Genomic DNA, 26,673 nt, shown 5'->3' with positions numbered 1-26,673 from the left:
CCTCGGCCAACGCGAGAAAGAGACGAGTGTTTGTGAGTCCTTTGCGGCGCCGCAGTGGCAAACCACATGGCCCATTGGATTTTTTTTTGGCCCAATTCAGAACCGAGCACGAAGGAAGAGATGGCCGGCATTAGCGAACAAGCAGCAAAATGTCACCGGTGGTGTCTTGTCGCTGGCGTTGACATTCCTTTCGGGCCTACGTTCGTTTCGAGGGCGGCAATCTTGCCGCTGTGTCATTTCTCTCTCTCGTTTTCGCCATTTTTGGTAAACGGGATAGAAAAAAAAAAACGTTGACAAATATGAATTATGCCATTTTATCTCGCTCACGTGCTTATACCATTAATTATCTTTGCATCCGGACTGCTTCTCGCTTGTCGTATCGTGAATATGACATCATGGTGTTTTTTTTTGTTATTGTTTTTCCCCGCCCTGCGTCCAAACCCTTTGCTTACTCTGTCGGTTCTTGCGTTCCTGGGCAAAATCAGACAATTTAAATCTAGTGAGATTTTACTTTATCGAGGAAAAACGGAAACGGTAGATTATAATAAGTAAGCTCGAGTAAAGAATAAAAACCAAAGTCCATTGAAAGCAGAATAAATTACTGTCAGCCGCTTGAGAGTATGACTGCCCCGCCACCAACCACCACAACAATACAGTACGCGGGCCTCAGAGTTTTTTGCCAGCATGGCGTCTGGACCTCGCTGTGGCAATGCCCTGTTGGGCAACTGGTCTCTCTGGAGAGTGATTTGCCCATGGCGTTGACGTACAGTACGGACAATATCTTTACTGGAACTATGATTTGTGTTGTTTTCAATCGCTAGATGCTGCTGCAAAACTGCCAAAGACATCTTCCGCCACAATCGTTGAAGCGTAGCACCATACAAGCGTAGATTGACTTGACATCAGGCAACCCCGGCACTGGACCTGCATAAGACGTCCGCAAATATCATCACAAATCGAATTAGTCACTGATCAATTGTAAGAGCCACCCCTCTACTCTGATAGACGGCTCCAGTTTCAGGGCCATATAATTCCCAAGCCACACTGCGCCCAGTCCTCGTATTCTGCCCCTCCATCCTATCAGGCTATGCAGAGCTATCAACTACCGACTGTTGCAAGGCTCCTCTTGCCGCCTTCCGCAGTGAAGCCGTTGAAAGGCTGTTTTGCCCGTGCCTCAGCAAGCCAAGGGAAACTTGTCGGGCCAATCAGAAGCCAATTGGACGTTTTGTTCAATGAAAGCAGCATGTGAAGAGAGGAGAAGCAACATGAACAGGCACGTGGCTGTAAATTTCAAGAGGCACCGCACCCAATGGCTACATACCTACTATGTGGCGTCGCAGTATTAGGCTTTTGGGTAGTCGAAGCTACCTGAACCTGACGAGCGGACTGCCGGAAAGGTTGTGGTTCGGCAAGAAATCCATATGAGATGTGATACCCTGAACTGAAAATACCAGGCACCATTCAAGATTGCGGCTCTTTTTGCGCCCTATCGAATAAGCTTGCTGTTTGATCGCTGTTGAACCAGATAACTTGATTTTGGCGATTTCAATCGTGTAAGCCGAACGCGCCTTAGCGCTCCGGTGGCACGAGCTGGAGCTATTCCTCTAATTGGTGTGACTTGATTCTATCATCTCACCACCATTGGCTTTGAAGCTTTTTCTTTTGCATGTGCTTGCTGCTGTTGCTATTTTTAATTTTCAATTACTAGCATCTTGCTATAAAGTGTTTGCACATTGTTCTTTAAGCATACGAGGCCGGCTGTGCCGATAGCTAAAAAAGATTTGTTTTGTGGAAAACGAAATGGAGTGCCTGATTGGGGCACCCTGTTCATATGCAGCTTGACGCTGGATGACGAGATACGTGTCCAACACCGAGAACCGCCGAGGCAATCGCTTCATGAAAAGATGCCGAGCGGGACACTGCTGGCTAAGATGGGTATTCCGATGATACCGAAATTATCCTTGGCTAATGTCTGCGTTTGGTGTTTTCCGTTTACGGAGTCTCTTTCGTCCTTGCTTTTCGTATGCCGTGATTCCGGTTGGTGATGGGAGGCTTTCAGTTGTAGAACCGAGGAATTGAGATTGAGATTGAGATGCTGTGTTTCATAAGAATTGAAAGGAGTAAATGCAATCCTGAAAAGGTGTATTTACCGACTGACCTTTTGGAGAGACCTTCCATCACGAGGCCCTGTATGAGGGAGGTGCACGGGCTTAGATCTGATGGCCGATGGTAGGTGTGTTCCCTTGGATAATTGAAGTAATTAATGGAAGGCAATTAACAGTTTAGAGAAGTAGAATCCATTTTATTTACAGATAAAAGAAGAATAAAAAAAAGAAAAAATGTTTTTTTAAAAAAGAAAGAAAATGAAAATAGGTAAAAAAAAAAAGGATATATGGTACGTTGGCAAGATACAAAAAAGGATATTTCAGAATACAACCCCTGCAAATAGCAAGATACATATCATTATTTCACCCGTAATATGGACCATAGTGGCAAGAAGGAATATTAATTTGAGCTATTTCAATTTTGGATTATATGGAATGCTTCAAAGTGGAGAGATAGTGTGATGTTTCATCATAGTCGGAGCAGTAAAGAAGCCTGTAACAACAGCATTTCCCAAAGAACACGCGGATAACTCGGCCATCGAATGAATAAGTTACTTGTTCATCATCGTATACAATAGTGCTAAAGTTTTGATGCATATCACAATAATGTGTGTCTCTTGAAATCTTTTCACACGGTCGTTCCTCTCGACTCTCAGCGCTGTTCAAGAGCTATTTTATTGTGGTCGGACATGTTCATGAGGGCATCAATAATAGAGTGTTCTGTTGGTGCCTGCGTCTTCTTTTACGCAGACGTGTATCGTATGCTTTTGCATTGCTGTTCTGTCAAACTGGTGCGAGGTCTATTGCTTTATGTCGACTTGGAATAGAGCAATTGTAATCACACGATAGTCTACGAACGAACAATCACTGAGATAACACTGCGAAGCATCATGCTATTATACTGTACTCATCAAATAAAGATTTGCTCAGGCTCTTTGAGTATGATGTGATTTGCAAAAACCTTCCATCAGAAATATTCATCTTATACATCTAATGCTACAAGTCATGATATAGACATAATTTGGACTCATTCCTCTACATCATGCGTCTCCCACAGCTGCCAGTCCCTGACGATTTACCAGAACCGATTTCTGGAAATATTTTGCTCCCGTTGATTCTAGCGAAGACATTTCCATAGTAGTTGCGCTCAGGCTGCGTGCATCCAGGACATTTTGCTCCGGCTCGGCTACCAAAGGTCGGGCTACTCGTATAAACGCCTCCGTCAGGGCACGCCGATCGTCTCTCGTGGAACGACACTTCTTGACATGGATGAGGGCCTCGTCGAGCTTATATAGCGCCTCGCGATGGTCATTTTTCTCCATGGGATGTACTACAGCCCGCATCGCCGTTGTCTTCATCGCCAGCTTGATGCTCTCCTTGCAAGCCCGGCTGCCGCGCCACCACTGGACTTCCGAAGTAAACTTGCCCAGGATGGATTTCAAAGCCTTGTAACTAGCAGAGCCTGTGTATGCAAAAACCAGGTTGGAAAAGTTGTACTCGCTGTACAAGAGTTCTCCCTTGCCGTTCTCCCTTGCCGCTACCTCGCATATGGTGACGGCCCCTTTCAAGTCGCCCTTTGCTGACAGTATTTGCGCAGCTTTGTTATATACGCTGTCATGTATACGAGTCCCTTGACGAAGAGCCTGCTTAATCACATCTCCAACATCATCGCCATGTTCAAGCCTCGTCAGCAGCAGCGGGGTCAGGGCTTCCGTAACATCGTAGCCTCGGCGACGAGCTTCGTCAATGAGCGACGCTGCCTCATTGACACCCCCGCTTTGCTTCTTGAGGTGCCCCAAGACTGCCAAACGAAGGCAGCGAATTGATGGATGAAGCCCGCTCAGTTGCAAGCGATTGTACGCCTCGCAAACGCGCTCCCACTCGTTCTGAGCTGATAGCCAGTCCATGCAGTCGAAAGCATCCGCCTCAGATACCCAGTTGTGTGATTCCAACGAAGCGGGTGGCACATCACTTGATCTTTTCCCGTCGAGTTTACTTGGCAGAAAATCTGAAAGTGTTGGTGCTAGCCCTTGGAGATTTTGATGCAAACTTGTTATCGTTTTGTCAGAGAAGCTCCAATATTTGCGACATGCAGAGTAGAAGCGGCGTATGAACGTATCATCCATCTGAAATCCGGCTTCGGAGCAAAATTGAAGCCATGAAAACATAGAATCGAGGTCATGGCGGCTTGCATATCGGTCCAAGACAAGGTTTACCCATCTGGATTTTAAAGTTATGTTATAGTTGCGCACAAATTTCCTGAGCAAGGTCTCGAGGCCTTCTGAGGAGCAAGTTTGCACGAAAACCTCAGTGATTTTACTAATTGTGTATCGCAAATCGTTTGGCTTTGTGCTGTTAGCACTCTCGAGCGCCTCTATGCCGTCACGAACTGACTCCCAGCGCCCAAGAGCAGCCTCTCGCACAATCAGCCTACTTTGGAGCTTGATATCTGCTTTTGTCGTATCCGCATCCAGTGTATAGAGGTATTTCATTTCCTCTTGGGCAAAGGCGTCATCTCCCGCTTTCAGAGCTTTCGAAACCATGACTCGGCGTATTTTATACTCAACATTGGAGGTTACTGTAATTGCTTTGTACAAGCCGGCGCTCTGTAGGAGGCGATAGATTTGCTTGATATCTTTAAAGCTTTCCATAGCCTCGTCCAGACCAGAGAGCAGTCGATAAATCGTCATACCGTGCATCCAGAATCGTTTTTGTTTGTGCTCTGAAAGAAATTCAAGAAGCTGTTCCAGCCCTCTCTTATCCTTCTTCTCCCACAGCCATTTAACCATAGGTGATAGAGCTTGGATGGGATCCTTGAATATTGGGAGCAGGGTAGTGAGCACAGTTGTCATTTTCGTAGAATCGTGCTCGATTGTAATTCTAAGCAGTCGTAATCCATCTGATTTGAAATGGGCACTCCACCTGGGAGCTATCGGTCGAGATGCCATTGAAGCTTGTAGCTGATCAATAGCCGAATCTACCAATTCAGAGATCAAAGCATGACTGGACTGGCGCGACTCTAAATTCTGTAGCATTTGCTCAAGCTTTGTTATTTGATGGAGATGGGTTTTAGGAGTTTTGCCTGTCGTTAACATATTGGCCAGAGATAAGCGGGCGTGGGCCGTAGAGTCGAACTGCAAAGATTCATGTATAGGAAATGAGCCATCTTGTGTTTTCGAGTGCCTGGGGATTGGCTCATGATCCCTATGTAGAGAGACTTTAACCCGTGTTTCTAAATCCGTTCCGAGTCTTTGCGAATCCATCTCCTTAGAACGAAGTGGTAGAGCAGAAATCGGGGGAGCGTTCAAAGGCTTGAATGAGATATCCGACGGCCGGATATCGGTCAATGGGAGTATAAACTTGGTCGCCTCCAGTCCGAAATTCGATATGTGCGTCTCTTGGGTAGCTTTTTGCTCCCCGTCGCTAGACGCGACCCTGCTAGTACGCCCATGGTGCTCAAATGAGTGTCGGTGGATGCTGGCATCTCCATCAAGAACGGGAGAGTTGGCAGAGCTGCCCCGGCGTCGTCGTCGATAGGGATTTTTGGATCGCGAAGCAGACGGTAGCGATAAGACCTCGTCGCCATAATCTGCCAGCCTGTCTTCCCAGCTTTCGCTCAACGCAACAGCGCCCCTGTTGCTTTTGACGGTGTGCAGCTTCCGCGCATTATCAATGGCCGAGCGAGCAATTTTGAGTCGACGGCGGCGCTCCTCGGCGAGCAAAGCGACTGAGCACGATGTTGTAAAAAGGACGCCTCGGAGAGCATTAAGAGCGGCCTTGGAGGGCACTGGAGGAGTGGCAGCCATGTCGACGGCCCATATCTGCCGCTGCGCTGCCTATGTGTAGCGGATTGGGCGATTCGGGCGCATCCAGGAAGCGTGGTTTGCGGTTTGATCTCGTCCGGAAGTTATCGTAAGATTTCTGCCATGGCATGATGGGTGCAAATATCTCGGCAATAGTCTGGAAGAATTGGTGGTTAGTGGGGTACGTACCTCGCCCCGCCAAAGTGGTGCTGACAGGCACGTACCTCCATCTGTAAAGCAATTGAAGATGGAGAACACAGGCCCAAAGCATGCAGATGGCTCTTGTTGCAAATCTATATCCGAAAGATTGCAATCCGACAGAGACATTTAGAAAACTGATGCTATTTTTGTTGTTATCCTATGCCAATAAGTCGCTTGTCTTTGTCGTCACCAACTGGATCTCGCCTTTAGAGCTTGTTTCGCTGGCTGCAGCATAGTATAGCTTCGTCTTCTTGCAGAAGCATTTGAGCAAGTTGTCTTCTAGGCTGTCTGGTCAATTTCTACACAAAATTCTTCTAGCATCTCCTAGCTCCGCCACTCTATCTGCCATGGAGTAACTCCCTCTGCTTTATTTGTAGATCGTTCGATATAGCATTGGCAACCATCAGATAACATGCTTACGTAGATCGACTAGCTTCACTACGAACAAGCTAGGTTCTACTACATGTAAACTTGACTGCAAGCAGGTAGTTTCACAAACAGCCTGTAATTAATTTGTCTTGTCTGATCCTTCTGCCGAACGTATGTACGCAATGGATTGCTCAGCGGCGGACTTTGCCTCCTCAGTAGTCCATCAGGTGCTAACGCCGGGCGATTTGCTGTAATAGCCTCAATGTGCATCTTGCCATGCCAACCCCGCTTCTGGATCGAGGCAATCTCTTCGTACATCTTTCCGCGATCCGGCGGATATGCTAGGGTTCTAGCGGTATCTTGAACAACTCGTTCCATCGAACACGCAATTCGGAGTTTAGAGCGATGGGTCTAGGAGAAAACAGCTGCAGCGATGGACATAACAGCACTCTTCGGCCGAGCGCCGTACCGGGTACATTTAGACATGCAGCTCTGGCTTTGGCGGGGTCGTGTCGAGGTTGAGACAGGGCGCAGTGCTCGATATAGGCTTATGCGCTACGATGCGTGCTTCTGATTGGCAACTTCTCACGTACATGGTACAAATAAATGCAATTGACACCCTCCGCATCCAATTACCCTTTCCATCACACACTCTTGCTGCAGCTATAGACCCAGAGGGCTCCAGTTGCTATTGCCAATCTACATCACACTAGTAAATCGGTTATGGCTGCGACAAGGCGAGATGTCTGGTTGAAGCGCTGTGCCTCGGATGAGGTTGGCGAGTCGAAAGTTGCTGCGTTGCCATCTTGAATTGCTGCGACTATAAAGCGCCACCGCTCCCCGCCAACTTGCTCTCGCCGCCATCATAGCCCTCTACTCGGTTTTCTCTGCAGCAACAACACACTTCTCTTTCAAGGGAAAACATTAGCACATCATATTATTCGATATCACACCCCACTTCGTCAACATGAGCATCTTCGGCCCGCCCCCAGCTCCCAAGAGCCCACTCAACCGCTACCGGCTGCTATCGCCAACAGCCTCTGTGAGAGTCAGCCCTCTCTGCTTGGGTGCCATGAACTTTGGCACAGCATGGTGAGTTTTGACGTTTGTGCTAAAACTGAAATAAATGCCATGTTGCTGAACCAGATCACAGGAAGGACTTCATGGGAGAATGCGACAAGGCAGCTTCAGAGTCCATTTTGGATTTTTTCTATGAACAGGTGAGTGCCAAAGCTTTTGTATAAGGCTATTAGACCGCTTCTATTACAGCTGTAAATACTCGATAGCAGTGTGCTAACATCCTTCACAGGGAGGTTAGTTGACCATGCCGAGAGTAGTCGTGGACACATTCGGCGCGCGGATCACTGACATCATCATATAGGCAACTTCATTGATACGTCAAATAATTATCAGTACGAGGAGTCTGAGACAATCATTGGCGACTGGATGAAGAAACGCGGAAACCGCCATGAGATGGGTATGCCGCATTATAGCTCAAGCAGTCTGCTACTTGATTTCATCTAACTTGTTGCTCGATTTAGTTATCGCAACCAAGTTTACCACCTGTTACAAACTGGGGCCTAACCGCCCCCATATCGCCGCCAACTACACTGGCAACGGAACCAAAAGTCTCAACGCATCTGTTGAAGCCAGTCTGAAGAAACTGCAAACCGACTACATCGACTTGGTGGGTTAATCCACCAGCCACAGTCAACCCTGCATTTAGGATGCTAATCTATGACAGCTATATGTGCACTGGTGGGACTATGCCACTTCTATCCCCGAGTTGATGCAATCATTGAACAGCCTCGTTGTGGCTGGAAAAGTGCTGTATTTAGGAATAAGCGATGCTCCCGCCTGGGTAGTGAGGTACGTATGGAAATATGTTATTCACATTTAGAGTCACATCAGCTCATCTTACTAATACTACGAATGCAGCAAGGCAAACGAGTACGCCCGAAACCACGGCTTCCGCCAGTTTTCCGTTTACCAAGGACGTTGGTCTGCAGCGTCTCGCGATTTTGAGCGCGACATCATTCCCATGTGCAGAGACGAGGGAATGGCTCTCGCCCCCTGGGGAGCGCTGGGTGGAGGCAAGTTCAAGACCGAGGAGCAGCGTAAAGCAGACGTGGGACGCAAGGTCGAGGCCAGCGAGGTTGATATTCAGGTCAGCAAGGTGCTTGAGAAGATTGCTACCCGTAAAAACACGGTGATTACGAGCGTTGCACTGGCCTATGTTGTTCAAAAGACTCCTTACGTATTCCCCATTGTTGGCGGAAGGACAGTGGATCATCTCAAGAATAACATCGAGGCTCTCACACTGCAGCTTACTGAAGAAGATATTGAGGAGATCGAAAGCGCATACCCCTTTGATCTCGGGTTCCCCGGCAACATGCTTTGGGGTAAGAAATTCAGTGGATCTCAACAGAAGATCTGGCTGCTCGAATCTGCCGCTCACTTTGAATATGTTCCTGAGCCTAAGGTATGCCAGCCCTGATCTAATCGTGTAACATATCCCCATTGGCTAACATTGATCCTTTTTCAGCCCATTACGCCGTCCAAGGTTGGAGAATAGAGCGTCCGCTTCAAGACGTCGTGCTGGAGATGGCTGCCAGGACGCCAGAATCACCAATATGGCCATAATGACCATGGGATGCATGCGGGTCCTGGCTGGTGAGCTGTGAAAGAGAAATGAGTTACAAAAGCAACGAAATCGAGAGAAGGTCCGGGGAGATTAGCTGCTTAGCAGCTATTGGTGAGAGAAAGGGAGCTGAGAAACGCAATCCTAAGTAGTCTGAATATCATTTTTGAGCGCATCCAAGTTAGGAAGAATCTTAGGATATGAATTCATTGCTTCATCTTGCTGCTTCAAATCTTAGTAGGATACATCACAACTGCCCTGGTGGCAATAACATGCAGTATGCGATATGTAACTGATATTTCACATGTTCTTATGTTTGCTAACTGTTGCGTTTACATTTTATAGCAGTAATATCTTCTACCTCTGATTGACGACTAGAACTTATCGCTGTCCTCATATGTGAAAGCCGGATAGAATCTATTAACTTGTGACGATCGGGGCCGAGCAGGTTTCTTATCCACCGAGTGTACTAAGCTGTATAATCTCACTAATGCTCAGCTATCATTCGCACATTTCCAGCTATGAGGGACGTGTTACATTATATAAAGTGACAGAATCGCAATGCATGCCAACCTTAACTTGCCTGGACGGCTTTGATGCCGTAGACTTGATCACGGGATAGAAAAGAAGAGGAAGTCTACTAGATCGCACATCTACAGCATCTTGAAGTACCATATTTAGGCAAGCCAAGTTAACAAACTTGTAACCATTTTGTTGTATTATTGGGTATCTACATAAGGTACCTACTTTACTCGGTGTATATCAACTGTCACATGGCTGTTATCATAATACAAATATCCTATTTCCCACCCGAACGCCTGTATGGATTGGGGTTTCAGTTGACGCATCTCGTCAATATTTATTTAGCGCCCTTGCCCTTTGCCTCGTTCTCGCCTAGCTCTCTGATGAAGACCGATGTCTGTCCAGCGCCGCTGTAGTCGTTTTGGCCAGTCTCAAATCCTGGGCATACACCAACAGCCAGGTATTTCCCATCGTTTGAGAATGCCAGAGCCGCGACATTGTTGGGGAACTTTTGATACTGTTTTAACCTCCTCTTGGCCTCGGCATCCCATAGGGCCACTGTGCCATCGCCGCCTCCCGAGGCAAATGTTCCGTGGACAGTGTGGAACGCGAGCGCATTGACTGGGTACACGATATCTCCATCGCCATCGGGAGCCGCCTGTCTGTGGCATTTGAAAGCGTATTTCCTGGCTTGTGACTCGGCTGTGTCTTCAAACCACTCAACTGCAACACGACCTTCAATACTGCTAGTAGCGTAGCCGGCGTCGTTGGGCATGCAGGATACGGCACGGGTGAGGTATCGGAGGGACGACTCGCGTTGTTGCCAGGGTTTGAGCTCGGTGCTGCCGGTTTGGAATAGCTCGACGATTGCCTTGACATCATAGATGTTGATGATACGACCTGTCATGGCGACAACAATCTTGCTGGGACTGCCGGCAAGGGCCTGAGGCTTGCCCGGGAGAGCAATGGTGATGGGGGTGCTTGAAGGATCGTTAAGGTTGTGCAGGTTGAGAGTGCTGTCCCAAGACGCGGAGACGAGGATGCCGTAGGATTTGCTGTATACGACGCGACGGACGGGCGCAGTGTGCTTGCTGAGCGCGGTCAATTCTCCGGTTTCAAGATTGAGGCTGTGATTTCAGAGTTAGCGATGGCTCTTGTGTTGGTCATCGTGCGGCTAGAGTAGCAAATACCGGTTGACCGTCCAGTCCATGCCCGCGGTGAAGGCCTCATTGTCGTCGGCGCCGAAGCAAACATCTAGAACCGGAGCGCGATGCTCATATGTGGTAATGAGGCTTGAAGCCTCTGGGCCATTTGTAAGGTCATAATGATATACCTTGTTGTCCCAGGACGAGACAAGGAGCTTCGTGCCCGAGATTGGCGCGAATGCGATCGCTGATACCGCGTCGCCGGGGGGCGGTGAGAGCTCGTATTGCGTTGCTGTTCCTCTGTCAGCCACATATCCCAAAAGTTGAAGCTGTATCTCGCAAAAAGCATCAAAAACGCACCTGGAGCCATTGCCAATGCCCGCGCAGCTATGACGATGTAAGTTGTCCGACGATAGAAGCTGTTGTTTATTGAAGAGGATCACGTGGAGATAACCCACAATCGCAGATGTGGCGTTGTGCCAGGCCCCGCCACGAAGTTTGGCTCAAGCGCAAAATATCAAAATTGTGACTCCTCATCCCACTTCGAATCGCCTAGAAACGTAGCTTTACCTCACTTCTACGAGTCGCCAACGCACGAGTCTCACGGTAGCTGAATTTTCCTCGACCGTCGATTTCGAACCGCACAGCAGTTTTGAGACGAATCTGGGCACTCGCGTGAGGAGCAACGGAATAGAGACTTGGAAAAACACCCCACTTCCTAATATCCTCTTTTCTCAATCGACATTCATTTCCCCGGACTGTCATCGAACAAATACCGCCAAGATGTCTCTAACGAACTGCCGTTTTTACGAGGAGAAGTATCCGGAGATTGATAGCTTTGTCATGGTCAATGTCAAGCAGGTGGGTTTTGCTTCAGCTACGAGGATGGGGAGATTGGAAATACAGAAAGACAGGAGAATCTGACAAGAAATTTCCAAATGACGGATAGATCGCCGAGATGGGTGCTTACGTTAAGCTGCTGGAGTACGACAACATTGACGGCATGATTCTTCTCTCCGAACTTTCCCGAAGACGTATCAGAAGTATCCAGAAGCTTATCCGAGTCGGTCGTAACGAGGTCGTGGTGGTGCTTCGTGTCGATAAGGAGAAGGGTGGGTGATGAAACAGATCCAAACGGAAGAGAGGGTTGAAGCTGAGGCTCATTTTGAATCGCAGGATACATCGATCTGTCAAAACGACGTGTTTCTCCCGAAGATATCGTCAAGTGCGAGGAGCGATACAACAAGAGCAAGATGGTCCACTCCATCATGCGACACGTTGCCGAGAAGACCCAGACACCTATCGAGTCTCTGTACGAGAGCATAGCCTGGCCCCTGAACCGCAAATATGGTCACGCCATTGACGCCTTTAAGTTGTCTATCACGTATGTGACCATGGATTAGACTAGCTGTACGATTTGGAGAGGCGACTAATATGGACATAGAAACCCCGAGGTGTGGGAGGAGATTACATTCCCTAACCAGGTCGTCGACGACGAGCTGAAGCTGTACATCAGCAAGCGACTCACCCCTCAGCCCACCAAGGTCCGTGCCGACGTCGAAGTTACCTGCTTCGGCTATGAGGGTATCGATGCAGTCAAGGCTGCGCTGCGAACCGCTGAGGCCAAGAACACAGAGAACATGCAGGTCAAGGTCCGACTTGTTTCGCCGCCTCTATATGTGCTCACCAGCACATGCACTGACAAGGCGCAAGGCATCACTCGTCTGGAGGAGGCCATTGTCGACATCCGGACCACCATTGAGGCTGCCGGTGGCAACCTCACCGTCAAGATGGAGCCCAAGGCCGTCACGGAGAGCGATGACGCCGAGCTGCAGGCACTGATGGAGAAGAGAGAGCGTGAGAACGCTGAAGTTAGCGGCGACGAGAGTGTCAGCGACAGCGACGACAACATTCCTGAGACGATCTAAGCGTCTCAAAGCACAGCTCTGTACCACCAGCGATGAAGCTGCGATTCCAAGCTCGACTGAAGAGAGAGAGAAAAAGCGGGTAGCATCTTTTGAACAAAAAGAAGGAAGCGAAAAAAAGCTGTCAGCGCTCGTATGAAAATGAGAGACATGGCCTAGAATTTGGTTTAAGAAGTTTTGGTCGTGGGTAATGGCGTCTTTTTGCGTGACGGACGACCCAAAAAGCCGTGGAAGGCGGGATATATTGTGAGGGTAGATTTTGGCCGTGACTGCTGGACGTTTGATTTACGCGGGGCATCAAAGCTTTTTATAAGATTAAAAAAATGCTATAAATCAGACATTCATAACTGTGCCAACTGTACTCACACGTAGACTCGAGTAGCGTTGAAGCTTTGCTGTAGGTGTATTCAAGCTGTGAGGTCACTAAGAGCTTCTGCTGTGGGATGAGCTAACCCAGAAGAGGCACTAACAGGCCAATGACACCACTAAGCAACTTTTTTTGACAGGCGACCACTTCAGTATCAATTGTTCATAATGACTTGATGAACTGAGCACTGAGAACTTCATTCTGTGAGATTGCTGCATTGAAAATCACCATATTATTTTAAATCACACTTTTCTGTTTGCCTGCATCATTTCTGAGGCCATCTCCATGGCTCTCAATTCAATATGGGCGCGAATAAGAGGTAGTTCCGGCCCTCCAAGCCTTACTCGGACAACGATGCTGAACCTCATCGGCTTTGCGACCTGGATTCCGGTGATTGCCTGGTTCAACCTGCATGTGGCGGAGCTGACGGTCATTGACGGGTCGTCGATGTATCCTTTTATGAATGCGGATAGGGATTCGTCGCTACGAAGGGATGTGGTGCTGAATTACAAGTGGTCGCCGCAGGAGGATTTGCAGAGGGGAATGATTGTGACGTTGAGGTGCGTTGATGACTTCGCGTTGTTTGTTTCTTTTTATTTCGGGGCTGTGAACATGCTTAGCTGATTAATCAATAGGAGCCCCTTTCACCCTGAGACAATTGCCGTCAAGAGAGTGGTTGCCTTAGAAGGCGATGTTATCAAGACCAAGCAGCCATATCCCGTTTCGACAGTCAAGATACCACAGGGACATGTTTGGGTAGAAGGAGACGGTCCTCCAGGCTCAAGCCTAGACAGCAACACTTATGGCCCGGTTTCAAAGAGATTATTAACGGGCAGAGTGACACACATTGTCTATCCGCCGAAGAAGTTTGGGCCGGTGCGGTGGTGGGAGCATGACAGGCCATTGGTGGAGTGATCAAGAGAAGAAGCTGCTGGCGTGTACTACTACGACTGTATGACTAGGATTTTGCTACACATGCATTAAGAGGCGTCTAGGGTATATGAAGTCATTAAATGGCACTGCATTGTATCATATAACATTAAGAAATTCACCGAGAGACGAAATCGCAATATACCAGATTTGCTTGCATCTCTGCCGCAAGTCAACGCTCGGCGTGGGCCAAAAGCTCGCCTCCGAACAGAACCCCGTCAACCCGTCAATTCGCCGGAACGCCACAGCGGATCTACAAGACATGTGTGGCTGAGCCTAAGCCCGCCTATCAGCTTGCGCACAGCAAAAAGTTCTCAGAAAGAAGATCGGGAGCCCACGCGACCGACTTGCTCAGCCAGGTACCGAAGGAGAATTCGACGTCTTTTCATATCTTATCTCCTGATTCTAATACTAGACATTTGAACAGGGGGAGATAATTTCCAAGCTTCGGTCTTGCTTTCTTCTGGGCTGGTGGTTTTTTCTCTTCGGTGGACCCTTTCTTTCCCTTTATCTTTTGTTTTTTCTCCTTTCGCATCGATAAGCCTTCAGTCTCAATTGGGCGGCGCTTCTTGCAAATGTCCGAAGGCCTTTCCACCTCCTCCCAATTCCCTCTGGCAGGCTTCAACTCAGCGACTACAAAGCCCGAGAGCGCCGCAACGAGCGATTCGACGACGACGACGACAACGACTGCGGCAGCTGGCCGTGACGTAACTGCGCTGGACTCTTCTCGATATGCCGGCCACCACTCGATAGTCTCGTCCGAAAGCCACACTGCAGGGGGGCTTGCGAAGCCTGCGCATACCATGCACGGCGAAGATGTCGAGGTTGAGGGCCGGCCGCCGTATATCCATGTTGGTTCTTTCCTCCGTTTTGTTGTTGATTATAGCGGGTTGCTGGCTATGACGTTACGCATGCGATGAGGGGCTATTTGGAGACCTTTTTGCGCTGACTGTTGGCGTTCTTGTTAGGCTATGATTGCGGGAGGTATTGGAGGTTCAACCGGCGACATGCTGATGCATTCGCTGGATACCGTCAAGACGCGACAGCAGGGAGATCCGCATTTTCCTCCGAAGTACACATCCTTGGGGCGATCATACCACACCATATGGCGACAGGAGGGCATCGCGAGAGGCTTATACGGAGGCTGGATTCCAGCGCTAGGCGGGTCATTCCCAGGCACATTGATGTTCTTCGGGACGTACGAATGGAGCAAGCGGTTTTTGATAGATCACGGGCTTCAGCACCATCTCGCCTATCTCTCAGCAGGTAAGCTGCATGCCGAACTGACCGACGGCGATCGCTTTCCAAAGACTGCTAAGCTAACTTTTTGAAATCAGGCTTCCTGGGCGACCTCGCAGCTTCCATTGTCTACGTGCCATCCGAAGTTCTCAAAACCCGACTGCAGCTTCAAGGACGCTATAACAACCCCCATTTCGTCTCCGGATACAACTACCGCAGCACCCTCGACGCCGCGCGCACAATCGTCCGATCAGAAGGTGCCTCTGCGCTTTTCCACGGCTACAAAGCAACCCTATATCGAGACCTACCCTTCTCTGCGCTGCAATTCATGTTCTGGGAGCAGTTCCAGGCATGGTCCAGAGTATACAAGCAAAGCCGCGACATCGGCGCGCCCCTAGAGCTCTTAACCGGCGCCGCGGCGGGTGGTCTTGCGGGCGTCATCACATGTCCTCTGGATGTCGTCAAGACCCGTCTACAAACACAGGTCAACAATCCATCCGAGCCCGATTCTTCACACCACGAATCCTCACATCGACCGAAAGACCCCAACCCTCAGAAACGATCAATATCAACATCGTCACCAAGCACGCATAGACCTAGACCGGGTGCCATTGCCTTGAATACATCATCAGTCTTCGCCGGACTGAGGGTCATCTACCACACCGAAGGTCTAGGCGGCTGGTTCCGTGGCGTTGGGCCCCGAGGCGTTTGGACCTTTATCCAGAGCGGCTGCATGCTCTTCTTGTATCAGCGACTGCTTCACAAGCTAGAGGTTTGGATGCCTCTAGAAGACTCTAAAGTTGAAACTGCATTGTAAAAGCAGAAAGAAGAAGAGAAAGAAACAACGACACAGAATTTTGTTGCTTCTTGATATATTTGAATTTTTTTTGTCTTTTTATTTTCCTTTCTTGCTTGTACATGATACTGGGCGGGCATGAGCATTATGACGAGAAGACACAAAACGAGCATAGGAGCGATCAAGAAGAGGGATTTGGGAATGAGACACTACTCATTAGATGAAACAAAAGAAAAGAAGAAGAGAAAATAAAGGGGGAGGAAGTCAGATTCAAGCATAAAAAAAAAAAGAAATGGGAGAAGGTTTTAACGGGGAGGGCGTAGAACTAGGGCCCGGTCATTTACGTGAAGGCGTTTTGGGAGAAGAAAATAGAACTGGGATGATAAGACGGGGGTTCTTTTGATATATGATATAGATAGAGGGTATGGGAAAGGGACATGTGTGCCAAAATCTCCAACATGGTGTTTTATTACTGTATATTATTCTTTTGCGGGCATTGCGCTATGCCATTGCCGATATGTGGTTTAATACAGAGTATTCAGAGATTGCCTATTTACTGGCGATTGAATACATTGTGTGCAAGCATGCCTAGAATAGGGGGCAAATTTAGCTATCGCTAGGAGACAATATCGAACCCAAGATGCGTCAACCAGACGAACAACCAATAACTAGAGAGATACAAACAACACTCGTATCGAACAATAAGCAAATCCCACACCAACAAATAGAACAATAGCAACCTTCTCTTATTGTCTCATTCCATATAGTCAATATCAAGCATCCACATCGCTCTCCTCAACCACTCTCTGCTCCTCAAAATCATCCATCCTGGTCATCATATCGTCTCGTGCGAGGCATGCCACAATCGCTACAGTCAGTGCGTTCCACACACTCTGGCTCTGGTCGTGAAAGTTCATGTCGAGATGAAGGCTGAGATTCATAGATGATTCATGTTTAGATGAGTCGACGGTGAATAAGCAAACCGTCGTAGAGATGATGAAGAACCCGTAAATAACAGGAGGGGACCGTCGAAATAGTAGGGGCGAGGGCAATAGCGGCGACTGAGGTAGTATTGGCTGGGCAAGAGGAATGTCCTTCATTGAGACATCGTCTTCGAATGATTCCGGTTTGATGTTGAGCTTCTCGTCTTCTTCCATCTTGAAGCTCACTCGATCTGCTATTTGCTTGCGCTCGCCGACAGCCGTCTGCTCTTCGTCCTCATCGTCAATCACTCTTGTTTCTCCGTGGGATTCTGGCTTTATGATGGGGCGGAATCTAATCAATCCCAGCAGCTTACTCATGATGCGTGAACCAAGCCTCCCCCACGACTGGCCTCTTTGCTTAAGCAGTTGCCGTTGCTGTTCATCCGAAGCCATTACTTCAGACTTTATTTGCATTTCGACTTGTCTGTCTATATCCATGCTTTCGGTAGAATTTTGGTCAATCGCGAGAGCTTTACGGTGCAATCTTGCCAATGCGTTCATTCGCTCCTCTATGATACTCGTGAGATCAGCTTGTTCGGTATTCTTGTCGAGGATCTCGACAAGGACATTAGGGATGTACTGCAGATGGTTGTACCCTCCGTCCTCGGCAGCCCATCTTATGAACTTGGCCAAGGCGTTTTTTATCATTAGAGGTGTCTTCCGTCGTAGCCCAGACTGACTGGCTGTCCGAACGCAGGCAGTCAGATCGATTAATCGTGTCAACGCCGTAGTAGCTACATGTCAAGTCAGCTTGAAACTAGAGAACCTTGAATCAAACAGAATAAACGAGGGGGGAGGGGGCCAGGGAGATATTTAAAGTAGTCTCTGACCTAGAAAAGTGCTCGTGTGCGCATAGATGATGGGACTCTCCCCTTTCTTGCAGCAAAAGCAGTCTCCTGAGATGGGGACACCTCGAAAATCAACTTCCCAGTGTAGCGGCAATAGGGGTATGTCCTGTCTCAGGAAGAGGATCTCGAAAAGCTGTTCCTCGCCTTTTGCCCATTCTAGCCTGCCAAGGTAGTTCCTCTTTGCCATCTGCATATCTGCCAGTGTCCTGTTGCTGACGAGCGTGCCTTCGCCATCCTCGTCTCTCCGTATCTTTATCGGTGTATAGGGCGTTTTCTTAGGCGAAGCCGAATATCTGCTAGGAGAACTTCGTGGTGTGGTATTGCGACTCCTGGATGGTGTCTCGCGATGTTTCTTTGCACTCTTGCGCCGGGGAGTTCGACGTCCGGGAGAAGGCCGAGAGGTAGCCTCGCTACTAGTTTTCGTATTTTCCATGGAGAGACGCATAATTAGCTTATGAGGTTCGTGAAGATCATGGGTGTCGCACATTGCATTTGGGAAGAAGTGGAAGCTGGTAGGCGAGTCTCGCCCTCTAGTTGTAGGACGACGGGCTGGGTTGCAAATTCCACGTTTGACTTGGTCGCAGCAGACTGAGTAACATCTTAACAGAGTAGAGGTGTTTCGGAAGCAGGTTAATGCTTTTATAGGCACCTCGAGTGCTGAAGCAGGCCGTTTGCTAGTGCCAGGCAGCTGTCCAGCCATTGGGGGAGGTGCAGCAAGGATGACTGCAAGTACGGGATGCCAGCTGTAGGGAGCCGATACTTGCAGCAAAGCCCTCTGTATCTGACATTAGTGTTCGAAAATGAGTGAATGGATGTCAAAATTCAAGTTATTGCAAAGGATCCCATTGAGCATCATTTAATTGATAGCAAATAGAAGACAGGCAACAGGAGCATCACCATTATATGGTCTATCGAATGGCTGCGGTACAACACAATGAACACGGTCTGGTCATAACTCATATCCTCCTTATGAGAAGTCACTATGTCCCCTCTACAATCTCCAAACTCAATCCTTCTTCTGCATAAAGGGTTGGCATGCCTCGTAAATCTCCAAATGCCCAGGCAACTTCAAAATCCTCTGGAACACGCCTTCGTCAATCACCTTTGCGGTCTGCATAGATCCTGCAACGAAAAAGTCAGTCAAGCTCGGTCGGGCACCGAGAATAAACGGCCCATCAGCCTTATTTGTGCGCATCAAAGCGCCAATAGCCTGCGAATCGCCTTCCAACGCCTCCCATGCCTCATCTTCGCCCTCAAGCAGCTCTTCCAGCGGACGCCCAATCCGAGCCTCACGAGCGCGTCGAAAGTACGCTTCTGCGCGAGGAGAAAATATGAGAGCCTCGCGCGGCATTATAGATTTTTGGACAGTTGGGCCGAGTTCAGCGCGTAATTTGAGCATAATCTTGGCGCCCAGTTCTGAATCGAGTTGCACATGCGGATCAGGATAGGTTGATTCAATGAACTTGGCGACGGCAGGGGAGTCCATGACATATTTGTTTGTCGGTACATGGTAGATGGCGGGAACCGTGTAGTTCTTTGTATTTCCTGTAGCAGGATCGTGAGGGGGCAAGCCTCTGTAGTTCATGTTAGTGACTCTTGCATCACCGTAGCCACGGCTTGAAGCTACATATCTTGGGTAGACAGGGGTTTCAGTCGGAGAGACAATCAAAAGGAAATACAATTACAACAGATGTTTCAGAGGAAATTTTCAAAGAACGTAGATCTACTCACAGCTCTTTCAGCGTAGGCTCGATGTCTGGCATCTCGAGGAAGACGGTCTTATACGGAATTTGCTTGTAGTTGAGCATCATGCGGATGCGCCATACGACAGGCGAGAAGCAGACATTCTTGGTGCAAGCCAAGTCGTACAACACAATCTCATGCTTGACGTCTTGTGCTGCCATGTTGCGCGCCGTGAACCAAGCTCGAGTGAATGAGCGAGTGAATGTGCAGGCGAAGAAACTCAGTATATCATAACCCCGGGTATGCGATTGTAGGTATTTATCATTTGGTCGACTAGTAACTCAAGTATTACTGCGAGCTGCCCATTGCATTGTCACAAGATGAATATGTGTAAGAAGCGGCGCCCTTTAATATACATTTCTAATCCAAGATCCTATACTTTGAAGATATGTTGCCTATACGATTCGTTACTGGAGACTAGCATAAACGTTGATCATTGGTGACATTGCGGAAATATTACGCTACTGGCCGAAAAGATTGATTGGTTTATTGAACCCACTGCTGCATGGTGTCGGCCATAAAAAGACTCGCTCGATCAAGACGACGTTGATACGAGTTGTTGAATACAGTACGAAATACGGTGCGAAGAAGTTCTAAACTGTAGTTTAGCTGCAGCCCATCAGCCAATCATGACCCCACATAGACAAAACTTTGGATATCGAAATCCTGGCGGGTTGACGGTATAACCCAGAAAACCAAACATAAACCATTCCTATAGCCGCACTCATGGCCGAAGCATTAAAGGCGGCTGCGCGCCAATTGCCCGCGTTCAAGCTGGGCCAGAAGCAAGTTTACCTGTACGCTGAAATCCAATTCCGCCTCCAAATCCTCCCCTCGCGCATAGCCTCATGCTCACTCCGCCAACAGACCCAACCATGTCATCACGATGCTTCGAAAAGAGCACCTCCCGCCCAACGAGGCCTGCTTCAAGGTCCCTCTGCGATTCACAAAATTCGACCTGAGAGACTACCTATGGAACTTGTACAACGTCGAGGTCACCAAAGTACGAGCCTACGTCAAGCAGCAGCCCCTCACCCAGCGCAGCACCAGCTCTCGCTCCTGGTACCGACCGCAGCCCCAGAAGGTCATGACCGTCGAGCTGGCGAAGCCTTTCCAGTGGCCGGAAATCCCTACGGATCTGGAGCCCTGGAGCAATGACCTGTGGAAGATGCGCGAGGACACAATTGAGAAGAGGAACGAGGAGCAGCTCGTGCGACAGAAGATGCAGATTCCACTGAAGAGCAAGGAGCCCGTATCAAAAGACCGAGAAGAATTGGGCAAGCTGGCTAAGAAGATGTTGTCTGGAGAAGTCAAGTGGTCAAACGATGTGGCGCTGGATCCTCGGTGGGATCAGATTCTGGAGAAGGAGAAGGCTAGGAAACCAGCTGAGACAACAGCATCGTCATAAAAGAAAAGAAGAAGAAGAAAGGTTAACTAAAAGAGGGAGCACGCACACTGATTTTTCTCCTCGCGATTATTGGGATATACAGGAAAAGGGAGACTACGGCAATTGGCCAGTGTATGACTTAGACGCATATCATGTGCATATATGTATTATGTATATTATTTTGAACTTGTAAAAAAAGCAAACTTTCTCGCCTATGCTTTACATTGAACCACTGATTGCATACCATTATTGTTTAATCTCAACATCGGCCCAATGCTCTGGCGCCTGGAACTGCAGGACTTGGTCTCCCCAACTCCACCAGCCAGAGGTGAGGTTGCGGGCAAATACCTCCAAAGCTGTGTAATCTTGACCAAGATACTCTTTAAACAGTCGCCGGAGATTTGGCTTCCGTGAATGTACGTCTGGAACTGCCAAGATGACTCGAGGCTTGAGAGTCTCCGGTGCCTTGGCGCCGATGCGTTTTGCAATCAGCAGTGTCTCCCATGGTTTTCGCCATGTAGACTCTATATCAAACAGGGGCTCGCCTGATGAGGTGATTTTGAGCCATGTCCACTGCGTTACCAGTTCGAGGCCCCAGGAAGCAAAGAGGCCTTTGGATGAGGTTACTAGGTCAAGCACGCTGGATTTGTTAGTGATCCACATGGCCACTAGGCCGTCAGAAGCAAGATGAGAAGCCACGGGTATGCTAGAGAGAAGCCCTTCTATTTCTGAAAGATTAGAGGCAGTGTTGTAGCTGCCTGCTTTCTTTCTCCTGGCTGATCGATTTGGCCATGGGGGATCAAGGACCATCAGACGGAACTGCGGCGCTCGATCAACGAATGTCTGCCGCAGATCACGGATAGATCCGTGCAAGTACTCAGCCCCAAGGGGAATCCTGACAGCATCCATTGCAGAAGCTGCAGTGCTAGCAGCATTGCTGGGAGTATCACCAGTAGTATCAGCAGAAGTGGCGCCACCAGTCTCAATCTTTCTGTCAATGAAATCCTGGGGAATCAGCCCATCCGGGGCACTGCAAAGCCGGGGCAGGCAAAACAGTCCCGAATATCGGCTATGGAGCTGGTCCAGAGCGCTCTGCACGGCTGCTGCGGCCATCAAGTCCGCAATATGAGCTCCCGCAGACTGCGAGTTGCGCAGCCAATGATCAGCTGTTGCCCCATCTCGCGGCTCCGGGGTGGTGAATGGCTTGAGTGGCGGGGCCCCAGAAACGATTCGAGCCGATGGCGGGAGGCCGGGGGGCACTTGGGCCTCTTCTAGGGACCTGGGGATGTCGAGCAGGACGACATTGCCGGCGTGGAAGAGGATCGACGATGTGGTTGGAATAGGTGGTGCTGGTGGTGAAGACGTTGGTGATGCTTCGTCACATGCGCTGACAGAGGCCATTGCCAGCAAGCACTGTGACGCAGAGATTATGCAAGCATCATGTTACAATCACGAGAAAATCTGATTTCAGCAGAAGCAAACTAGGTACAGGTTCTTAGTAGGCTACTACTACTTAGGCCACCTGCACGCTGTAGGTTCCTACATGTACCTCTACTGTGTCTTGAGCCAATAGAGCTTCAGAGAGCTTCAGAAAATGGTAAGCAAATGGTCAATGCAGCTACGGCAGCGGCGGGACAATGGCCGAAGAATGCGGAGAGCGCCACGAAAAGTTCTTGGTTCAAGGCACAGAATGCGATAGGGATGAATCCATATCCAGAATACAAACAATGGCTGTCAACGGCATGCGCCGGTAGGAACAAGATAGGAACCGCCCTGGTACCTCGAAGTAGGCGTTTCACCCCAAACGGCTCAATCTTCGGCAATCCTCGGCCCCAGAGACCCTACGGCTCTAAAAAAGCTCCCCTCAGTGGCGGTTGGTGACCAGCGAATGACTTCGGCACAGGCCAGAGCCCTGGGCAGGTGACCAGAATCCAGGCTCGATATGCGGTCCGCTCAGGTACCGCCCAGGTACCTCGTCGCACAAAGCAAATGACGTCTCGGAGCGCTCGCAGGGAGCCGAGTTTATCGATTTCTTTTTCTCGTCCTGATCCTGGGGTTATTATCAAGCCTTCAGCCCCCCTAAGCAGTTGTCTTCGCTTACCGTTTGGTCGTTTCTTTTTTTCTTTTCCTCTTACTCTTTTTCTTGTCTTCCCCTTTTTCCTTGATTCGCACTTCCGTCAGCTCTGCGGGCATGTCTCTTTTATAGAATCCATCGGCTATTCCTCACAACCACTTCTGCGACTGCGACTGATTGCGCTGCAATGCCGTCCGCCTATGCGGACCATGGCTCCATGGCCGACATAGCACGCGACAAAGCTCTGCAGCATGGCTCGACCGTGGCTGGCGCGACGGCGGCTGCTGCTCCCAGGAGAAAAGAAGCTGCTCCTCCGAAAGGCGACGAACTCTCGGCACATCGCGCAAAGACTCGTTCGTGGGATTATATCTGGAGGTCCGGTGTCGCCGGTGGCCTCGCAGGATGCGCCGTAAGTTGCTGGTCCCAAACACCCAAAAATATGTGCGAAATTGGCACAAAAATAATATTTAGCCAGATTCTATAGAATATTGCGTTGCTAACTCCCTCTATGACAGGCAAAAACGACAGTAGCGCCCCTTGATCGTGTCAAGATCCTCTTCCAGACCAGCAACCCCCAGTTCGCAAAATACACGGGCTCCTCTTTTGGAGTCGCTACCGCAATGAAAGACATATACCTCCAAGAGGGCGGCCGAGGACTTTTCAGAGGCCACTCAGCGACCTTACTTAGAATTTTCCCCTACGCTGGCATCAAATTTCTCGCTTACGAGCAGATTCGCAATATCTTTATCCCAGACAAACACCACGAGACGCCATTCCGACGGCTGATCAGCGGCAGCCTCGCGGGCGTAACATCTGTTTTCTTCACGTATCCTCTAGAGGTCGTTCGAGTTCGCCTCGCCTTTGAGACGAGACGGGATGGCCGCTCATCATTGACATCAATATGTCGCCAAATCTACAACGAACACCCTATTGAGAAGTCTCGAACCGCAAAACTACCACATTCACCTTCAATTGCGACAGCTGTAGACTCTGCCGCCGCTGCCGTCGAATCCGTCGCGCCGCGGGTGGGTTTGGTGAACTTTTACCGCGGTTTCGCTCCCACCATGCTGGGCATGCTGCCATATGCTGGCGTGTCTTTCCTCACCCATGACACCATGACAGACCTACTACGCCATCCTTCCATCGCCGAGCATACAACTTTGCCGAAAAAGAAGAACCACCCTGAAGGCAAGCCTGCGGCGCTTCGATCTTGGGCCGAACTTACCGCTGGAGGCGTTGCCGGTATGATTTCACAAACAAGCTCATACCCCCTCGAAGTAGTCCGACGGCGCATGCAAGTTGGCGGCGCTGTTGGTGATGGTCGAAGGCTTCGCGTTGGAGAGACAGCCGCCATGATTCTCCGAGAGCGAGGAATCCGAGGCTTCTTCGTCGGCCTCACAATCGGATACGTCAAGGTGGTGCCTCTGGCAGCGGTGAGCTTTTACACTTACGAACGCATGAAGCTTATTCTTGGTATATAAAGAAAGAAGAAAATGATGGATGCACGGCTACATAGGCGTTGGTTGGGTTTCTGCAAGGCACACATGTAAAGGCTTTTTTTTTATTGGGCTGGCTTTTCTCTTGTTTGGTTTTTATATATTGTGTGTTTAAGCCTCCACACAGAGTTTGAAGGGACGGAGTCACGACTGGACATCCCGCTTAGCATTCGGAACATGTGTTATTTGTTATACCTGTAAAATAAAATACAGAGCGCTATGACATATGGATTAGAGCTACATTATCAATGTGTTGTGGTTTTGTTGCTGAGCCCATTCGCTGTATTGCCACCAAGTATTCATGTACTATATACATGTACTCGATCTCAAGATTCAATTTTGTTGCACATCTAGCATTACCTGAATCATCTTCATTTGAATTACATAGCGTCTATTATTATTTTTGTCATAGTCATCGTCCGCATCATCATATTGTCCTTGTTCTAGTTGGGATCACTCGTGGATGAGTTGGGAACCATGCCGTAACCTAATTGGCCGACACGCCGCTGCATCTTTTTAGCCTGCGGCTAGCTTCTCAGCCTTGCTGCACCAAACACTCAACCTCTCTCCGTCAACCTCATCCTCAGCCTCTCTTCATCATCAAGCCCAGCCTTCCATCACCAACAGGCTTCATTCCTCATGCGCTGCGGCATGCCAATCGGCCTCTCATAAACTCTCATCGATAATATCCTCCGCCCATCGCCCCTTTCCTCCCAATTAGAGAGCTCACCCGTCTCTCTCACCAGCTCCAATCCTTTTCCCCGTCTTTTTTGCGCGCCCCTCGCGTTCATCATGGCAGCCACAGACCATGATCCGCTCCTCGTCCTTCGTAAATCCATCTCTAGCGGCCAGCCCTTCATCCCGAGCGCGTCCGACGACCCTTCCGCTGCCGAAGTCTCTCTCTCGCAGGCCACGCACCTGCAGTTCACAGGGCTCTCGCTCGCGCTGCCGATAGACTCGCCCACGCGCTTCATCTCCAGCGATAAGCCGGTCGACTTGCGTAGTATCTACTTCGCCTGGCTGAACCGCGAGCTTGCCATCCCGGAATACAATGCCTCGGCTACGACGCTCAATGACGAGCTCGGCGCGAATGGATCGAGCGGCAAGGTTCAGAACCTGGGTTTCATTGAAAGACTCGATTTGATCACTTGGCTCGAAGGTGCTAGCGAGGAAAGCGAGTATATTAAGCCTATAGCAGGAGACGCGAGTGCAGCGGCTGCTGGAACGACCCTATCCTCAAAGACTGGCGCTGCGGCCTTGGCTGCCTCGGCGAGATCAGGCAAGGGGACAATCGACCCGAGGCTGGCAAGTGTGTATGACGGTGAGCGCAGAATGGGCGACCGCAACTCAGTCCTGAGGGGCATCAAACCCACGGTAAGTGATATGACTAGCTAATGCTACATTCATACTGCGCATTGCGTGTGGATGTCATTCAACAGTTGGTTAACAGGCAATAGGATTTCTCCCACGTGCGAAAACTCGCCATCCCCTTCCTCCAAAAGAAGTCTCAGTCTTCGGCCATCAGCTCGACCCAGTCTCTCTCCATCAACCAAAAAGGCCCTACCCGTCGCCCCGACCCCATCATCTTGCTCTCTCCATCCGCCTCCTCTCTCCTGCGCATGTCCAATGCTCGCTCATTCCTCGAGGATGGCAAGTTTGTGCCTCCCGATGCGGGGGCGTCCACCGCTTCCATGCTGCACGTCCAGCGCATCATCCCCGGCATCGACCCAAATCGGCCGATGCGTTTCATCCTCGTCGAAGGGTCAGAGCAGTTCAAGCCCGAATACTGGAACCGCATTGTTGCGGTCTTTACAACGGGCCAGACGTGGCAATTTAAGAATTACAAGTGGAGCAATCCAAATGAGCTTTTTAAGCATACCATGGGCGTGTTTGTCGGATGGAGAGGCGAGCAGGCGCCGGATAATATCCGCGGCTGGGGTCACCGCGTCACGACTACGAGCGTTGACCGCTGGAGGGGCGAGGACGACGTCGCTTCGCGATTCAGAGACAAGGAGGTTGTGGAGTATATTTGGAAGTCTATCGAGTCGAACATGCGGAATAAGGGCTGGAGGAGAGATGCCGCTCCTTCGTCGATATAA

At 49.5% G+C, this 26,673-nt stretch overlaps 11 protein-coding genes across 11 annotated transcripts; 7 read left to right on the top strand and 4 right to left on the bottom strand.

The window, feature by feature from the left end:
- Positions 1–3,145: 3,145 nt before the first annotated feature.
- Positions 3,146–5,911, bottom strand: TGAM01_v205585 (hypothetical protein; the record flags this gene model as incomplete). The annotated part of the gene is made up of 1 exon (XM_018802905.2): positions 3,146–5,911. One exon carries the CDS (start codon positions 5,909–5,911, stop codon positions 3,146–3,148), a length of 2,766 nt encoding a protein of 921 aa, XP_018664022.2.
- Positions 5,912–7,445: 1,534 nt separating this feature from the next.
- On the top strand, positions 7,446–9,053 carry TGAM01_v205584 (aldo/keto reductase; the record flags this gene model as incomplete). The annotated part of the gene is made up of 7 exons (XM_018802904.1): positions 7,446–7,570; positions 7,632–7,698; positions 7,892–7,955; positions 8,020–8,165; positions 8,223–8,347; positions 8,417–8,960; positions 9,024–9,053. The coding sequence occupies 7 exons, from the start codon at positions 7,446–7,448 to the stop codon at positions 9,051–9,053; spliced, it is 1,101 nt and encodes a 366-aa protein (XP_018664021.1).
- A 925-nt stretch (positions 9,054–9,978) lies between these two features.
- TGAM01_v205583 (cell cycle arrest protein BUB3) lies at positions 9,979–11,156 on the bottom strand (the record flags this gene model as incomplete). The annotated part of the gene is made up of 3 exons (XM_018802903.1): positions 9,979–10,768; positions 10,832–11,078; positions 11,147–11,156. 3 exons carry the CDS (start codon positions 11,154–11,156, stop codon positions 9,979–9,981), a joined length of 1,047 nt encoding a protein of 348 aa, XP_018664020.1.
- Positions 11,157–11,569: 413 nt separating this feature from the next.
- Positions 11,570–12,714, top strand: TGAM01_v205582 (eukaryotic translation initiation factor 2 subunit alpha; the record flags this gene model as incomplete). The annotated part of the gene is made up of 4 exons (XM_018802902.1): positions 11,570–11,647; positions 11,736–11,898; positions 11,963–12,170; positions 12,231–12,714. 4 exons carry the CDS (start codon positions 11,570–11,572, stop codon positions 12,712–12,714), a joined length of 933 nt encoding a protein of 310 aa, XP_018664019.1.
- A 649-nt stretch (positions 12,715–13,363) lies between these two features.
- Positions 13,364–13,993, top strand: TGAM01_v205581 (mitochondrial inner membrane protease subunit 2; the record flags this gene model as incomplete). Its single annotated transcript, XM_018802901.1, has 2 exons — positions 13,364–13,638; positions 13,714–13,993. The coding sequence occupies 2 exons, from the start codon at positions 13,364–13,366 to the stop codon at positions 13,991–13,993; spliced, it is 555 nt and encodes a 184-aa protein (XP_018664018.1).
- Positions 13,994–14,583: 590 nt separating this feature from the next.
- TGAM01_v205580 (hypothetical protein) lies at positions 14,584–16,064 on the top strand (the record flags this gene model as incomplete). Its single annotated transcript, XM_018802900.1, has 3 exons — positions 14,584–14,859; positions 14,977–15,274; positions 15,346–16,064. 3 exons carry the CDS (start codon positions 14,584–14,586, stop codon positions 16,062–16,064), a joined length of 1,293 nt encoding a protein of 430 aa, XP_018664017.1.
- Positions 16,065–18,880: 2,816 nt separating this feature from the next.
- TGAM01_v205579 (hypothetical protein) lies at positions 18,881–19,778 on the bottom strand (the record flags this gene model as incomplete). Its single annotated transcript, XM_018802899.1, has 2 exons — positions 18,881–19,448; positions 19,606–19,778. The coding sequence occupies 2 exons, from the start codon at positions 19,776–19,778 to the stop codon at positions 18,881–18,883; spliced, it is 741 nt and encodes a 246-aa protein (XP_018664016.1).
- Positions 19,779–20,343: 565 nt separating this feature from the next.
- Positions 20,344–21,025, top strand: TGAM01_v205577 (hypothetical protein; the record flags this gene model as incomplete). Its single annotated transcript, XM_018802898.1, has 2 exons — positions 20,344–20,414; positions 20,485–21,025. 2 exons carry the CDS (start codon positions 20,344–20,346, stop codon positions 21,023–21,025), a joined length of 612 nt encoding a protein of 203 aa, XP_018664015.1.
- Positions 21,026–21,250: 225 nt separating this feature from the next.
- On the bottom strand, positions 21,251–22,405 carry TGAM01_v205578 (hypothetical protein; the record flags this gene model as incomplete). Its single annotated transcript, XM_018802897.2, has 1 exon — positions 21,251–22,405. One exon carries the CDS (start codon positions 22,403–22,405, stop codon positions 21,251–21,253), a length of 1,155 nt encoding a protein of 384 aa, XP_018664014.2.
- An 860-nt stretch (positions 22,406–23,265) lies between these two features.
- On the top strand, positions 23,266–24,559 carry TGAM01_v205576 (hypothetical protein; the record flags this gene model as incomplete). The annotated part of the gene is made up of 2 exons (XM_018802896.1): positions 23,266–23,487; positions 23,594–24,559. 2 exons carry the CDS (start codon positions 23,266–23,268, stop codon positions 24,557–24,559), a joined length of 1,188 nt encoding a protein of 395 aa, XP_018664013.1.
- An 807-nt stretch (positions 24,560–25,366) lies between these two features.
- On the top strand, positions 25,367–26,673 carry TGAM01_v205575 (hypothetical protein; the record flags this gene model as incomplete). Its single annotated transcript, XM_018802895.1, has 2 exons — positions 25,367–25,948; positions 26,032–26,673. 2 exons carry the CDS (start codon positions 25,367–25,369, stop codon positions 26,671–26,673), a joined length of 1,224 nt encoding a protein of 407 aa, XP_018664012.1.

The sequence above is a fragment of the Trichoderma gamsii genome, assembly GCF_001481775.2.
Source record: "Trichoderma gamsii strain T6085 chromosome Unknown Scaffold_17.2, whole genome shotgun sequence".
NCBI lineage: Eukaryota > Fungi > Ascomycota > Sordariomycetes > Hypocreales > Hypocreaceae > Trichoderma > Trichoderma gamsii.
Note: the sequence above shows the minus strand (reverse complement) of the source record. Positions and strands in the feature narration are given on the sequence as shown.